This window comes from Chlorocebus sabaeus, chromosome 1 (assembly GCF_047675955.1).
Source record: "Chlorocebus sabaeus isolate Y175 chromosome 1, mChlSab1.0.hap1, whole genome shotgun sequence".
NCBI lineage: Eukaryota > Metazoa > Chordata > Mammalia > Primates > Cercopithecidae > Chlorocebus > Chlorocebus sabaeus.
This window is the reverse complement of record NC_132904.1, coordinates 3536966-3553436: the sequence shown is the minus strand read 5'-3', so window position 1 is coordinate 3553436 and position 16471 is coordinate 3536966. Positions and strand designations below refer to the sequence as shown.

General features: G+C 50.2%; 1 protein-coding gene across 5 annotated transcripts in view; it reads right to left on the bottom strand.

Annotated features, from left to right (window-relative positions):
• The window catches only part of SHANK2 (SH3 and multiple ankyrin repeat domains 2), a 662741-nt gene that overhangs the window by 543729 nt on the left and 102541 nt on the right, over window positions 1-16471 (bottom strand). For all 5 annotated transcript variants that reach the window (XM_037998869.2, XM_073008675.1, XM_073008685.1 and 2 more), the window contains exons 4-6: window positions 9917-10120; window positions 4348-4419; window positions 1052-1160 (exon numbers count right to left, since the gene is read on the bottom strand). In XM_037998869.2, coding sequence (XP_037854797.1) covers window positions 1052-1160; window positions 4348-4419; window positions 9917-10120 — 385 coding nt within the window. The remainder of the gene's footprint in view (window positions 1-1051; window positions 1161-4347; window positions 4420-9916; window positions 10121-16471) is intronic.

Genomic DNA, 16471 nt, shown 5'->3' with positions numbered 1-16471 from the left:
GGCAGAGCTGTGCAGGCTGGATCCACGCCCAGCAGGGTCTCCTCCGGCGTTCAGAGGTCTGAGGAGTTCCCACAAATGATGAGAAAGTGGCATCCTTCGGTTGACAAACACATTTGTTGTGTATTTTATATTTTGGAGGTATGACACCAGTACATGACGACGGCACACCATGCAGGGGCCAGAAGCAGGGCTGGCACACTCAAGACAAGAGGGGAGGGAGGTGCCCACTGCCCTGAGCCCAGGAGGAGTGTTCCCCGCCCAGGATAGCCCACCTGAGGGGGCATACTCTGAGTTGCTATGGAGACCCTCACCTCCGCCACTCTTGGTTCTCCATAAGGACCTAACCTCTGCCTGCCAACTCCAGCTGGTGCCCTGCTGGCAAGGGACTGTCACCTGGGGTGACAGTGCTCACACCCAGGGACAGTGGATGATGTCTGGAGACACTGTTGGTTGTCACAACTAGGTGTTGCTATTGACGCTGAGTGGAGGCGGGGGCTGGCACTGAACCCTTTGGTGCACAGGATGGTCACGCTGCAAAGGCTCGCACACTCGTGGAACCACCAAGGGCCTGGGCCGTCTTTCCCGACCGATGCTTAGAGGCCCACAGTCGTGAGGAATGTGGTTTCCAGCAGGGGAATAAGAAGATGCGTGTGTGCAGATGCCTGTCTGCTGGGCTGCCCGTGCCCAGCGGGAGGCAGAAACACACATCCCCCGCCTTTACAAACATATGTGTCTCCAAAGATCCAAGGCTGGCACACAGGGGCACAACACATGCATGTCATCTGCTCATTCATTCACTTCCTCAACAATTCTGCACCGAGCACCTGCCGTGCTCCAGGCCCCGTGCAAGACGCTGGGGATGCCCCATGGACAAGACAGACTCAGCCCCTGCTGACTGGGAAGCCAGAGGAGAGTGAGAATGCACCTGTAAACACTAGGCAAAACCAAGTAAAACGTAACGGCCGCGTCATTCACGGGTAGCGTGAGCAGCGGGCTGGCCTTTTCTATGCTTCCGTAAAGCCTGGTAAGGTCCCCTCTAGCGAGTGCCCACCTCCGGTCTCCAGGTCGTGGAAATTGGGATCCAGGCCTCGGTCCAGCATCTTGGCGATCTTCTCCACCGAGCGATGCTGAATGTGATCCATGCATTTCTTCAGATTGGTCTAGAAGGAAAAACAATACAATTCAAACATCTTTATAAGAAATGTCCCAACCTGAGCAATGAAGTAAGACCCCGTCTCTACAAAAAATCAAAAAATTATGGCCGGGCGCAGTGGCTCAAGCCTGTAATCCCAGCACTTTGGGAGGCCGAGACGGGCAGATCACGAGGTCAAGAGATCGAGACCATCCTGGCTAAGACGGTGAAACCCCGTCTCTACTGAAAAATACAAAAAACTAGCCGGGTGAGGTGGCGGGTGTCTGCAGTCCCAGCTACTCGGGATGCTGAGGCAGGAGAATGGTGTAAACCTGGGAGGCGGAGCTTGCAGTGAGCTGAGATCGCGTCACTGCACTCCAGCCTGGGCGACAGAGCGAGACTCCGTCTCCAAAATAAATAAATAAATAAATAAATAGCCAGATGTGGTGGCACACATGATTCCAGCTACTCGGGAGGCTGAGGCAAGAGGATCACCTGAGCCAAGGCTGCAGTGAGCTGTGTTCATGCCACTGCACTCCAGCCTGGGCAACAGAGCAAGACCTGTCTCAAAAAAGAAAAACAAATGTCTTTCCAGGGTCTGGGAAAGTTCCTGACTGGTACACTCGGGAGACCCACTCTCGCCAGGGTGCACTGCAAGCCCTGAGGCTCCTGGAGCTGAGGCTTTTGGAACCACAGGCTGAGCACAGTGTCTGGCACGAGGCAAGTACAATCAGCCTGTCCTGGATGAATGTTTAAAATCCCCTCACTCTTCACCATCCTGGTGCTATGGACTTAATGTGTGCGTCCCCCAAAAATTCCTAAGTTGAATAATCTCCGATGTAATAGCATTGAGAGGTAAGGCCTTTGGGAGGTGATAAAGTCAGGAGGGTGAGGCCCTCGTGAATGGGAGTAGTGTCACTACAGAAGAGGTCCCAGAAAGCTCCCTTGCCCCTCCCTCCGCGAGAAGGCAGAGCAAGACGATGGCCATCCCACCCAGGAACTAGGCCTTCGCCAGATGCTGAGCCTGCCGATGCCACGATCTCAGACTTCCAGCCTCCAGAATGGTGAGAGACACACTTTTGTGATTTATAAGTTACCCACGGTATTTCGTAAAAGCAGCGCAAATGGCCTTAGATACTTTGCCGAGAGCTACAGAGGCTCCTCTGCTTTCGGAAGAGACAGCCGGGCTGCTGGAGCACTTTTCAAATCTCCAGCTTCCAGGGCCAGCCTCCTGCCTCCATCGCCACGGAGTGAGGCCTGCGGATTGGTACTTAACCCACTTTGAGTGGTGAACACAGGCAGAAAACAGCGAAGCCTGGTCCCCGAGTGGCTCAAGGTGAAGGGCGGGGCTCATTACTGTGAGGTCATGACGGTCCGCAGCTCAAGCTGACGGGGTGGGAACTTTCCTACCCTCCCAGCCTCGCTGTAAGAAAAGTCATGATCCTCTGCCCATCCAGAGCCAGCCTGGGCTGTCTGAGCAGGACTGTGGGACTTGGCACCCCTCTGCCTGCTGCGTCTAACACTCCTCACCAGCCTAATTCTTTGTCCCTACTCTGTACCTCTCTCAAAATAAAGAAGGGGGACAAAGGTGGCTTCTGACACGGCAGGTTCCTGGGCCTCTCAGCCTCCTGGCACAGGCGGGATTTCCACCTGACCGTTTTCTGTAGAGTCCAGAACCGGACCTGATCCAATGCCCCAAAACGCACGACCTACATGTGATGTCACTGAAACCCTGCATTGTTATTTACGAATCAGCATTTTTAAAATTCACAAATATGTTTTTTATCTGTACATCAGAGGGTGATTAAAAAAAAACAAAAACCCAGAAGCACCCAGACCTTGCTGTCTGAATACCGCTTTCCAGGCAATTTCCAGGGCAGAGGCAGGGGAAGGATAGGAAGAGCCCAGAGCATCTTGTGCCAGAAAGTGGCCGGTGCGTCCAGGATGGTGGGGACGCGCCACAGGGCAGAGCACCAGAGGAAGGGCAACTGCCGGCCACATGTGGACAACGTGAGCACAAAAATCAATAATGATAATGACAGATTAGAACCCAGTGAGTACAATAAGAATCCCGCCGGGCGCGGTGGCTCACACCTGTAATCCCAGCACTTTGGGAAGCCAAGGTGGATGGATCATCTGAGGTCAGGAGTTTGAGACCAACCTGGCCAACATGGCAAAACCCCATCACTACTAAAAATACAAAATCGCCAGGCATGGTGGTGCGTGCCTGTAATCCCAGCCACTCGGGAGGCTGAGGCAGAAGGATCGCTGGAACCCGGGAGGCAGAGGTCGCAGTGAGCCAAGATTATGTCACTGCACTGAAGCCTGGGCAACACAGCAAAACTCTGTCTCAAACCAACCAACCGAACAGAATCCTTGCATCCACCTGATATAAGAAGTGGGGGCAGCCAAACAAAACCCGAGAGGATCCTGCTGGCTGAGAAAGCCATTGGTGAGCTCGCAGCTGCAGGGAAGCTCACCTGGAGAGCATCAGGGCCCTCCAAGGGAAGCGCTTCAGGCAGCTGCCCCGACTCTCCACCCCACGCTCTGCAGGGAATGCTATTGGGCTCTCCTTAGGAACAGCACCAGGGGCCGGGACAAAAGCCTCCTGGGTATTACAGATTCCTCCTCCTGTCAGTTAAGCAAACTGCTCGGCCCACACACCCTATGCTTCAGAACCCTCTCCATGCCTCCTCCTCAACTCGCACAGCACCCTCAGAAACAGCAGGGTGTCCGTGGCATGGATGTCTTATCTGGGACTCTGAGCTCAAAGCATAGTGCATTCTGCCAGGTTGCAAACACTGTGTGCAATGCCCCTGCTGCTCACCTGCAGTCTAACTTCAGTGCAGTTTACGTCAACAGCACTTTAACAAGGTTTTTCCTGAAGCAACAACAGCAGAACACTAATACGGGACTCGGCATGGACCCTCTTCCCTCCACCACGCCGTGCGTCTAGATCCCTCTCTCTTCAGAGCCAGCGCTTTTGAATCTCCCTGTAGCAGCCAGTGGGATCTGCCCTCCTTCCCCGAGCCCCCACGGCCACACCCAGCAGCCCCTGCTGCTTCCCGGGTGGGTCTCCGCAGTGTGCACCGTGGTGGCCACATGCCGCACCAGGTACACAGCAGGTGCCCCTGGAAGCAAAGTGTCTAAAGATAACACAACAAGATAACAACGAGGACGCCGTACGTGTAAATAACAGCTTGTTCCCTGCATACCTTTGTGTGGAGCTTGGCCAACTGTTTCTCATCGAGACTGGCTTGTTTATACACCCGCTTCTTGTATCGAAACTGGCACAGAAAACAAAAAAAAAAAAAAAAAAAAAAAAGAGAGAGAGAAAGAAAACAGGTCAATGCTTCACACAGCTGTTCAGAGGGAAAATGGGCCTGTTCCTTGGCTATGTCATAGAAGACGGGGAACCCCACAGCAAACTCTTCCAGTTTTAAATAAATGACTGGTATTTGCACCCCAGAGTCTACAACATCCTAAGCATCATGTTTGCCAAGATTCTGCAGCAGTTTAGCCAAAAAAAACATAAAAAGAAACAGGAGCAAGGGGAAGGGAAGATCCTGCAGGTGAGGAGCTGGGAGGTCTCCCACCCGGTGATGGGCTCCCCAGCTAATGGGATGGTGACGGTTCCTCCCGGGGGAATCGATCAGCCCTTGACAAGGCATTTTTGGTAAACAAGGATGCTGCTCCAAACACCAGGTTTTTCTCCTACATCGTCCACCTTAGTTAAAAGACACCTTAGAAGCCCCACCTGGGAAAGACCCCACCTCCTGTACTCCCGCAACCTCCACCCAGAACGCTGGAGCTACTGTTTTTCCCTGCAAACAGCAGCGCCTCCTTTGAACTGGAAATTACATCATTGCACGGACCAAGGGGCACGTCTTCCTCGGATGTAGGGAGTAAGCAACACTGTCGGAGCGGGCTTGGTGGGTCTCTAAAACACCTCCTCCCTCCCCCAGCGCCCCGCTGGGCTGGAGATGCTGCAGAAGGTCTGGGAAGGACACTGAGCATTTAGGAGTCACTGCAGTTTGGAGTCGGGACCTCTGTTTCAATCCCAGCCCTAACGCTCTCAACTCACAGGGTAACTCAGGGCTGGGCACTTTCCTGTCTCACCTCAGTTTCCTCATCTGCCCCATGGGGATAACAGCACCACCTCCCAGAGTGGCCGGAGCATTGAATGTGAGCTTCCTGGCACAGACCTGCCACTAGACAAGTCCACTTTCTCTCTCCCTCCTTACTGCCCTTGATGCCGTCACCCTGCACGGTTACACGTGTGCTCAGGGCCAGCAAAAACTGCCCCTGGGTAAAATGACAGTGCGGAGTAGTGGGTGGGTGAGCTCATCCTGAAACCGAAAGTCGCATCTCATGGAAAGCTTCCAAATAAACAACCCTATTCTCCATTTTCCACCATGCCAGACAAAATGGCTATTTGACAAAAGACAAAATTCTTGTGCACAGACTGATACTTGCAGGGTTTTGTTTTCAAGTGCCAAAATAAACCAGCTGTGAAATCAGAAAGTTCGGTGAAATGCAGGCTGCACAGAGTTTGGGGAGACAGTGTGCTGGTCAGAAGGGCACCCATTCATTTCCCAGAACAGAGCAGGGAGGAAGAGTTACAGGCCCATTTTAGAATTTCCACCTCTGATTCTAGATTCCAGGATAGCAGGTTCTGTGTGTCCATGCCCTGGAACCAATCACGTCTCTGGTCCAGATTTCAGAAGCCACTGAGAATGACGCCAGGTACCTTCTCAGGCTCACGATTATGTGGCTAAGCCTAAACGTCTCAGGGAATTCAATTCCACGGGTCCCCTTTCCAGATATAAAATAATCCACTCAGGCCTATAGCATCTCTGGGCAGGAGGGTAAAGTATTCAAGCAGGGAGTGTTTATTCCAGAGTCATAAACATTTATAGCCCGTGACTATAGAGGACACCGGCTCAGGACCACAAATCCTTTTTCTTGCTATTTCTCCAACGTTTCATAAGCAGCCCACCATATTATGCTGAAATTATCTGAAGCAAAGAGCCCAGACTGATGCCTGCCCCTAATGTGTCAATTCCTGGGCCAATCTCAGCCTTTGCAGTGGGTCACCTGGTGGGACAGTGGCCTGGGGAGATGAATAAACCTAAGTACCAGCAACAATTTTGGCCAGGCGTGGTGGCTCACACCTGTAATCCCAGCACTTTGGGAGGCCAAGGCAGGTGGATCACCTGAGGCCAGGAGTTTAAGACCAGCCTGGCCAATATAGTGAAACTTGTCTCTACAAAAAATTAGCTGGGCATGGTATGGTGGTGGGCACCTGTAATCCCAGCTACTCAGGAGGCTGAGGCATGAGAATCACTTGAACCCAGCAGGTGGAGGCTGCAGTGAGCCGAGATCACACCACTGCAATCCAGCCTGGGTGACAGAGCGAGACTCGGTCTCAAAAGCAAAACAAAACAAAAACCAAACAGAAAGTATCAGCAACAATTTCATGACAATGAAATCAGAGCAGCAGCTGCAATGTCAATCTGGGGACTTGTGGATGGCCAGACTCACAACGCACACACTGTTCCATGAATACCTTCTCTGGCCCTCACCACCACTCCCGGACGTCACTACTAACATTCACTCGATGACCGGGAATCTGGGGCTCAGAGAGCGTGGGTGGCTGGCTCGAGGTTGCACAGCTATAGGTACTGGGGCCAGATGCAGAGGCGGCTCCCAAATTCTCTGGTCTTCTCGCCCAGTTTTCCTGCCGTTATGGATATGATCAGCCCCTGAAATGAACTGCGTGGATTTACTCTTCCTGGTCCATCACCTCCCACTGGAGTGTAAGGTCTGTGGGATCAGCACCTTGACTTTTCTGTGCCTGAAGTGTCTGATCCTTAGTTGGCCCTCAATGACAATTTTTTTCCCCAATGGATACCCATTTTACAGATAAGCAAACTGAGGCCAGGACCCCTGAGTGATTTGCTCTAAACCACCCAACTTCCAAGTGGCATCTCATCCTTTTCTCCGCTGAAACCCCTCCCCGAATCTGACACATGGCCCACACTGGGGATCCCAACAACCTCAGCCTCAACGTCACAACGGAACTGAGAAACATGCAGACGCAGCATCGCCTCAGTCCTGGGTGGGCGTCCATGACATCTCGGGCTTCAGAGGAATCTCTAGTCACCGAGTGGAGAACCCACTTAGGCTGCTCAAAAGCCAGCTGCAATTACACACATGCAGCCTCTCGCTGTTGACTAAGCTAAAGTGAGTGCAATCACTGAACGATGCCAACATGCTGTGCAGGAGTAGAAACGACCCGTTTCCGGCTTCTCTTAACTGACATAACCCAACACGTATACGCTACAGGAAACGCTGCCTGTAAACTTGGGGCGCAGCAAGCCCAGGTCAGAAAGGCAGAGACAAGGGTCATGCATCGCGTAGAAACGTGTCAGGGCTGCCCCGTCTTATGGATCGGCCACTTCTGAAGGGAGGCCCAGGCGCTTGTGGCTGCTGACGGCAGCACAAAGAACCCTGATCACCCGGACAGGAAGCAGAAGCAAAGCTGAGCTGTTGAGAACAGCTGGATGGCCACAGCCACCCTGTTACCCAAGGACTCAGAGATGAATTGGGGAATGGCATGGTTTGAATGTATGTCCCCTCCAAACCTCATGTTCAAATGTGATCCCTGTTGTTGGAGGTGGGGCCCGGTGGGAGGTCTTTGGGTCCTGGGGCGGATCCCTCCTGAAGGGCCTGGTGCACTCCCCAAGGTAGTAAATCAGTTCTCATTCTGTTAGTTCATGGGGGAGCCAGGAACTACTCCTCCCCTGCTCGCTCCTGCACCCGCTCTGGTCACCTAACACCTGCTCCTGCTTCACCTTCTGTCACGAGAACAAGCTCCCTGAGGCCTCGACGCCGAGCCGATGCTGGCACCACATTTTCTGTACAGCCTGCAGAATCGTGGGCCAATCAAACCTCTTTTCTCTCAGCCAGTCTCAGGGTTTTTTTGCTGTTGTTTGTTTTTGTTTTTCAGACAGTTTCACTCTTTCAGACAGTTTACACAGAGTTTCAGGTTGGAGTGCAACGGTGCCATCTTGGCTCACTGCAACCTCCACCTCCAGGATTCCAGTGATTCTCCTGCCTCAGCCTCCCGAGGAGCTGGGATTACAGGTGCACATGACCACACCCAGCTAATTTTTGTATTTTTAGTAGAGACGGGGTTTCACCATGTTGGCTAATCTCGAACTCCTGACCTCAGGTGATCCACTCACCTTGGCTTCCCAAAGTACTGGGATTACAGGCGTGAGCCACCTCACCCAGTTATTTCTTTATAGCAATGAAAGAAGACTACCGTGAGGAACATGACATAATTTAAAAATTCCTTCTGTGTCCCTGATTCCTGGCAGAGTTCCTAAAACCCTTGGAATGTCCTCGGTGATAAGAGTATCTCTGGAGCACTAATGAGATGACTCTCAACTCCCAGGCAGCTTCCAGGATGGGGGCTGGTGGCCAGAAGGATCAGACCATGACTTGAGGGTCAGGATTCCCAGCCTCCCTGCTGACCAGCAGGGTGGAATCGGATCACCATGGTCAGTGATTTCATCCTATGTAATGAAACTTCTATAAAAATCCCTCAACAACGGGGCCTGGAGGCTTCCGAGCTGACAAGCACATCCACGTGCTGGGAGGGTGGCACACCCCCAACTCCACAGGGATGGAAGCTCCTGCAGGCTGGGCCCTCCCGACCTCGCCCAGTGCACCTCTTCACCAGCTGTGCGTTTGTACACTTTGTAATAAGCCGGGGGTAGTAGTTAAAATGCCTTCTTAGGTGCTCTGAGCTACTCTAGCAAGTGATCGAACCCGAAAAGGGGGTGGTGGGAACCCCTAGTTCACAGCCAAATGGTACAGAAGTGTGGGTGGCCTAGGGACTCGACATTTATGGAGGGCCATCTTGTGGGACTGAGTCCTTAAACTTGTAGTTAGTGTCAGAACTGAATTAATTCTTGACATCCAGTTGGCGTCTGGAGAGGTGGAGAAGGAAAACCATTAGGTGCTGGGAGGGAAAAACGTAAAACCCCTCAAAGAAGCACGGGGAGCCCCGTTCTGCATGCTCAGGACCCACGGTCCTGGTTATGAAAGCCTGAATCAGACCCATGGTTTATTATTCACAGCAAGATTTCTCTCCAGGGATTCTTTGAATCTGCAGTGAAAAAAAAAATTGTAAAACTTGTACAACAGTATGAGATTCACGGCAAAATCAGATGCAACCTTTTATTAGTCCATTTTCACACTGCTATAAAGAAATACCTGAGACTGGGTAATTTACGAAGCAAAGAGGTTTAATTGACTCACAGTTCCACAGGGCTGCGGAGGCTTCAGGAACATTATAGCCATGGCAGAAGGTGAAGGGAAAGCAAGCACCTTCTTCACAAGGCAGCAGGAGAGAGACGAGCAAAGGAGGAACTTCCAGACACTTAGAATAAAACCATCAGATCTCGTGAGAACTCACACCATCATGAGAACAGCATGGGAAGCCGCTATGATCCAACCACCTCTCTCCCTCAATACCTGGGGATTACAGGTTCTTCCCTCAACACGTGGGGATGACAATTAGAGGTGAGATTTCGGTGGGGAACACGAGCCAAATGATATCAAACCTCAAGACCCCAGATTGATTTTTAAATGTGGGGATAATTTCCCAGTGCAAATGGAATTGGTCTCCCCCCACCACCGTGTCTCCCCCACCCACCACGGCATCCAGGCTGTGACACAAACACGGTCCATGCACCGTGGGCTGAAATATACCTCCAGGGAAGGAACGCCCTCGCCCACGGGCTGTGGGTACTCCCGCAGGAGCCGCTCCTCGTCCAGGAACTTGCCATCGCGCCCGTTGCTGGCCGGCTGGAAAAGGCCGTAGTTCAGGACGTCTTTCAGACTCTGGGTTAATGTACACAGGATCCGCTGCTTTGCAACCCACACCGTGGCGTCCGGGTTAAATCGAATGCATTTCTGCCAGGAAGGACAAAGACAGCTGGTGAGTGACGGAGGACGCTACCTGAGTCACCCACGTGGGGCACATGGTTAGAGACGACAAAGCTGCTTCAACCCCTTCCCAACACTTCCTCTGAACGGTGAACCCACGGCTTTTCACGCTGAAAAACAAAGCCTACTGGTCGCCGGGACAGAGACATTTGGTGAATATAGAAGGGAAAAAGGAAGGAACGAGACATTGGTCTCTTTGGCCTTGGTCTCACCACGGACTCAAATCTCCAGCACTGGCCGGGTGCGGTGGCTCACGCCTGTCATCCCAGCACTTTGGGAGGCCGAGGTGAGCAGATCACGAGGTCAGGAGTTCGAGACCATCCTGGCCAACATGGTGAAACCCCATTTCTGCTAAAAATACAAAAATTTGCTGGGCATGGTGGCGCGTGCCTGCTACTCGGGAGGCTGAGGCAGGAGAATCGCTTGAACCAGGGAGTCAGAGGTTACCATGAGCCAAGATTGCGCTACTGCACTCCAGCCTGGCAACAAGACTCTGTCTCAAAAACAAAAAACCAAACAAAACAAACAAACAAAAAAATCTCTAGCCCTCACAGTGTCTTTTTTTTTTTTTTTTTTTGAGACAGAGTCTCACTATGTCACCCAGGCTGGAGTGCAGTGGCGCTCTCTCAGCCCACTGCAAGCTCCGCCTCCCGGGTTCATGCCATTCTCCTACCTCAGCCTTCCAGTAGCTGGGACTACTGGCGCCTGCCACCATGCCCAGCTAATTTTTTTGTATTTTTAGTAGAGATGGGGTTTCACTGTGTTAGCCAGGATGGTCTCGATCTCCTGACCTTGTGATCTGCCTGCCTGGGCCTCCCAGAGTGCTGGGATTACAGGTGTGAGCCACCACGCCCGGACCTCACAGTGTCTTTTTGGTCATCGATGACCACCTGTCACCTCAGGGCACTCTCTCACTTGCATGGCACTTCTCAAACTCCAGCAGTTTGAAAAACACAGGTCACAGACTCCACTTATGTCTCCCTAACAGAATGTCTAATTCAGCAGGTCTGGGTGGGGCCCGAGAACCTACATCTCAGACAAACGCCAAGGCACTACTGCTGCTGCCGTCCTGGGGAACACACATTCAGAACCACAGCCCGTGCATATTACAACGTGACTTAATTTTGACACGGATTGTTCTTTAGCATTTCAGATTCGGTGGGAGTCTTGTCTTAGAACCACGCTGACGAGAAAGTTTTCATACTACCCACGCTGACTCTGAACAGAAAAGCTTTAAAAACACAGTCATCACCTCTCCCAAAGGACACAGGAAAGCAATTACGGAAAAACGATTTGACGGAAAATCAAATCAGTTGCCACGAGAGTTCATTTTTGCAAAGTTAAATAGTGTCAACAGGGCCTGCAAACCAATCACAACACTTCAAACACACAATGGCACCTCTGAGAACTGAAATAACAGCAACTCGGTCACGTTGCCAGGTCCCCTCTGTGAGACTCACCAGCGAGCCAGGAAAGGCAAAGGCCAGGCAAATCCACTTCTAACCATGACTTCTAATTTCTGTTGAATTAAAATTATATTCTACTGAACAGCTGTCAGCAGGGGCTCAATAATTCCCTTTGTCACTGTCAACATGTTCAGAACGAAAGGAGGTTTGATCGACTATGAGGCTCAAACCAATTCTCTATCTGGGGATTTGTAGGTTTGTGTTCAAGAAAGCAAAAGGCCCTACCATCTTCCCAAGACAGCCCGAGGGTAAGTTCCTCATCGCTAGGAAAATGATCCTGGGACTGCCAACAGGAGCCTGGGTTCAGTGGGCGGCCAGAGTCCCCCCTGCCAGGAAACCTGACACCCTCTGCACAAAAGCTCCTGTTTCTCCCTTCCAAGGTCGAAGGCTGAACTCACACGTGGCTCTCAAAGCCCCCCCCACCCCGCCCCCCCCGAGGGCTGTGAGGCTGGATGGGGGCAGCTGTTTATTCCAGAAAGATTTCCAGACCCGCACCCTCCCCCATCCTTGGCTGAGCAAGGACTCTCTGGAAACTCCTGGCACAGGAAACAAACTGTATCAGGTGTGACCAGGCGGGGCCGCTCACTACTCACCCTTCGGTCTCAGGAATCCTTCTGGGCCCCTCTAATTCAAAAGCTCCAACATCCACAGAGCCCATGGCTCCCTCCCTGACAGCTGCAGAGAAGATTCAGCCAAGGGGCAACTCCTTGGAGGAGCACAGGTCTCCAAATTGCCTCTCAGGGGACTTCTGTGCCACTGCAGGTGATTGCAAAGATAGGTATCCACCATCATTTGTGGACAGGGCAGGGACACTGTGTCTGTACAGCACGGGGGCCAACCCCACAAAACAAGAACCATCTGCTCCAGAAAATGCTAAGAGCACCGCCGTGAGAATCATCTAGAAGGAGCAAGAGCTCAAAGGTCGGAAAGCCTGGGTTTGCAACCCAGTGGCGCACACCAACCTTGATTCTTAGGGAAACCCACCCACCCAGCAGTCCTCCAATTCCCCCATGAAAATCAAAGCCACTACTTAACTTCAGGGCTGCTGTCAGGACCAAACGGAACATAAATAAGACATGTTGTTACGGGCTGAACTGTGCCCCTCTAAATAAATGTTGAGGTCCTAACACCCATATCCTACGAATGTGATTTATTTGGGAACAGGATCTTTGCAGATGTAATCGAGTTAAGATGAGGTCATACAGGAGCAGGGTGGGCCCTACTGCAATAACTGTGTCCTTAAAAAGCAAGAAAATCTGGATATTAGTCCTCTGTCAGATGAGTAGGTTGCAAAAATTTTCTCCCATTCTGTAGGTTGCTTGTTCACTCCGATGGTAGTTTCTTTTGCTGTGCGGAAGCTCTTTAATTAGATCCCATTTGTCTATTTTAGCTTTTGTTGCCATTGCTTTTGGCGTTTTAGTCATGAAGTTCTTGCCCATGACTATGTCCTGAATAGTACTGTCTAGGTTTTTTTCTAGGGTTTTTATGGTTTTAGGTCTAACATTTAAGTCTTTAATCCATCTTGAATTAATTTTTGTATACGGTGTAACGAAGGGATCAAGTTTCTTCTACAAAGAACTTAAACAAATTTACAAGAAAAAATCAAACAACACCATCAAAAAGTAGGCAAGGGATATGAACAGACACTTTTCAAAAGAAGACATTTATGCAACCAACAGACACATGAAAAAATGCTCATCATCACTGGTCATCAGAGAAATGCAAATCAAAACTACAATGAGATACCATCTCAACCAGTGAGAACGGTGATCATTAAAAAGTCAGGAAACAACAGGTGCTGGAGAGGATATGGAGAAATAGGAACACTTTTACATGTTGGTGGGAGTGTAAACTAGTTCAACCATTGTGGAAGACAGTGTGGCGATTCCTCAAGGATCTAGAACCGGAAATACCATTTGACCCAGCCATCCCATTACTGGGGATATACCCAAAGGATTATAAATCATGCCACTATAAAGACACATGCACATGTATTTTTATTGTGGCACTATTCGCAATAGCAAAGACTTGGAATCAACCCAAATGTCCGTCAATGATAGACTGGATTAAGAAAATGTGGCACATATACACCATGGAATACTATGCAGCCATAAAAAAGATGAGTTCATGTCCTTTGTAGGGACATGGATGAAGCTGGAAACCATCATTCTGAGCAAACTATCGCAAGAACAAAAAACCAAACACCACATGTTCTCACTCATAGGTGGGAATTGAACAATGAGAACACTTGGACACAGGCAGGATGGGGAACATCACACACCAGGGCCTGTCATGGGGTGGGAGACTGGGGGAGGGATAGCATTAAGAGAAATACCTAATGTAAATGATGAGTTAATGGGTGCAGCAAACCAACAGGGCACATGTATACATATGTAACAAACCCGCACATTGCGCACATGTACCCTAGAACTTAAAGTGTAATAAAAAGAAAAGTGAGAAAATCTGGACACAGCATCACGCACACAGGGAGATGACCATGTGAATGGCAAGGCAGAGACCGGTGTGTTGCATCTGCAAACCCAGCAATGTTGATTGCTGGTAAGCCCCCAGCAGCCGGGGTAGAGGTAGAGAATCTGGGACAGATTCTCCCTCAAGCCTCAGAAGGAACCAACCCTATCTATCCCTTAACCTTGGCCTTCCAGCCTCCAGAATGTGAGACAACACGTGTCTGTTATTTAAGCTACCAGTCTGTGGTTGGTTATGGCAGGCATGGGAGCTCATAAACGTGTGAATCACCTGCCACTAATTGTGGCAGCAAAAAACAAAACAAAACAAAACAACAGCAGCACCATCATCTCTGAGAGCGGAACTCAGCAGGTCAAGCCTTCCCAGCTCCTAGGGAGTTCTCCTCCCTCCATATGTGACGGGAGCTGCCCGCATGTTCACACCAGCTCCGGGCAAGCCCACAAGGTCAGAATACACTTTGGATGAATCCTGCTTCCACTCTTCACTTACCCGTCATTGACTCACTGCCTAATCAGGCAAACCCCAGGTCCAAGAGCAGGCCTGACATAGTACAGGTGACTGACACTGGCTGAATGGATGATGTGGGAGCCACGAAGACAATAAATAAGAAGCAAACCAGCCTGAGGCCACCATCTGTAGTAGGGAAAGACACCCACTCAACTGTCATACAATATGGAAAAGGTAAAAATTCATGCTAACACAAGCTCCCTTGAGGACCCAGAGGAAGGAGTAAGTGACGCTGCTTGGGAAGGAGTGCACATCCTAGGCTGCTGCCCAGGAACACAGAGGGATATGCGAGTCTGGGGTAGGACTTCCAGGTTGAGGGCTCAGCATAAGAAGAGGGAGGGAAGCAAAGGTGGAACAGTGATGTGTCTGGCAGGCGGATGGCATAAGACAGTTTCTGCCTTAAGTGACCCTTCCTGGTCCCACTGTTACCAATGTGAGCCTTGGTCATGTCAAGTTCTCCTTGAGGAGAACAGTATCTGAGTCCAGTCTCCCACAGCCCCGTGAGGTGGCTATTCCTTTATAATTTGTTAGAGACATTCTGAGTGAGTGAGTGATTTGTCAGATGACTCACAGATAGTACAGAAAGGATGGCAAAGACAACAGTGTGTAAGGAGTCCCAACCCTGGCCATCTCCTCTAAAGGATTGCTGGAGGAAACACCTCTCTTCTCCTTGAGCTTCTATCTTCTGTGCGCAGGGTCCTATACCAGCACCAGGACAGCAGTGGGTGAGAGAACATGAAGATGACCAAGATGGGCTCTTGCCCCTTAAAGAGTTCAGTGTCTACAGGGAGGGGATGATGATGATGGTGATGATGAGGGTGGTTGTAATGGTGATGATGGTGGTGGTGATAATGATGGTGGTGGTAGTGGTGACAGTGATGGTGATGAGGGTGATGAGGGGGATGATGATGGTGGTGGTGATAATGGTGATGACGGAGATAATTGGTGATGGCAATAGTGATCATGATGGTGATGGTGATGATGATGATGGTGATGGTGATAATGGTGATAATGATGGTATTATGATAGCGATGATGGTGATGATGGTGATGATGGTGACGGTGATGATGGTAGTGGTGATGATAGTGATGGTGATGGTGATGGTGATAATGGTGATAATGATGGTATGATGATAGTGACAATGGTGATGATGTTGGTGATGGAGAAGGCAGTGGTGATGACAGTGGTGATGATGGTGATGGTGACAATAAGGGTGATAATGATGGTATTATGATAGTGATGATGGTGATGGTGATGATAATGATGATAATGATGGTATGATGACAGTGATAATGGTGATGATGTTGGTGATGGGGATGGTAGTGGTGATGATAGTGGTGATTATGAGGATGGTGGTGATGATAGTGATGGTGATGATAATGGTGATAATGATGGTACGATGATAGTGATAATGGTGATGATGTTGGTGATGAGGATGGTAGTGGTGATGATGATGGTGATGATGATGGTGATGGTGATAATGGTGATAATGATGGTGGTGATAATAGTGATGGTGGTGATTATGAGGATGGTGGTGATGGTGATGGTGATAATAATGGTGATAATGATGATATTATGATAGTGATGATGGTGATGGAGGTGATGGTAATGACGATGGTGATGATGGTGATGATAATGGTGATAATGATGGTATGATGATAGTGATAATAGTGATTATGTTGGTGATGGGGATGGTAGTCATGATGGTGATGGTGACAATGATGACGACAGTGGTGATCATAATGATGATGGTAGTAGTGGTGATAATGAAGATGATGGTGATGACAGTGATAATGATGATAACCACGACACAGTGATGATTACCATGTATTGACTCCTAATAAGCCAGAAATTCTGC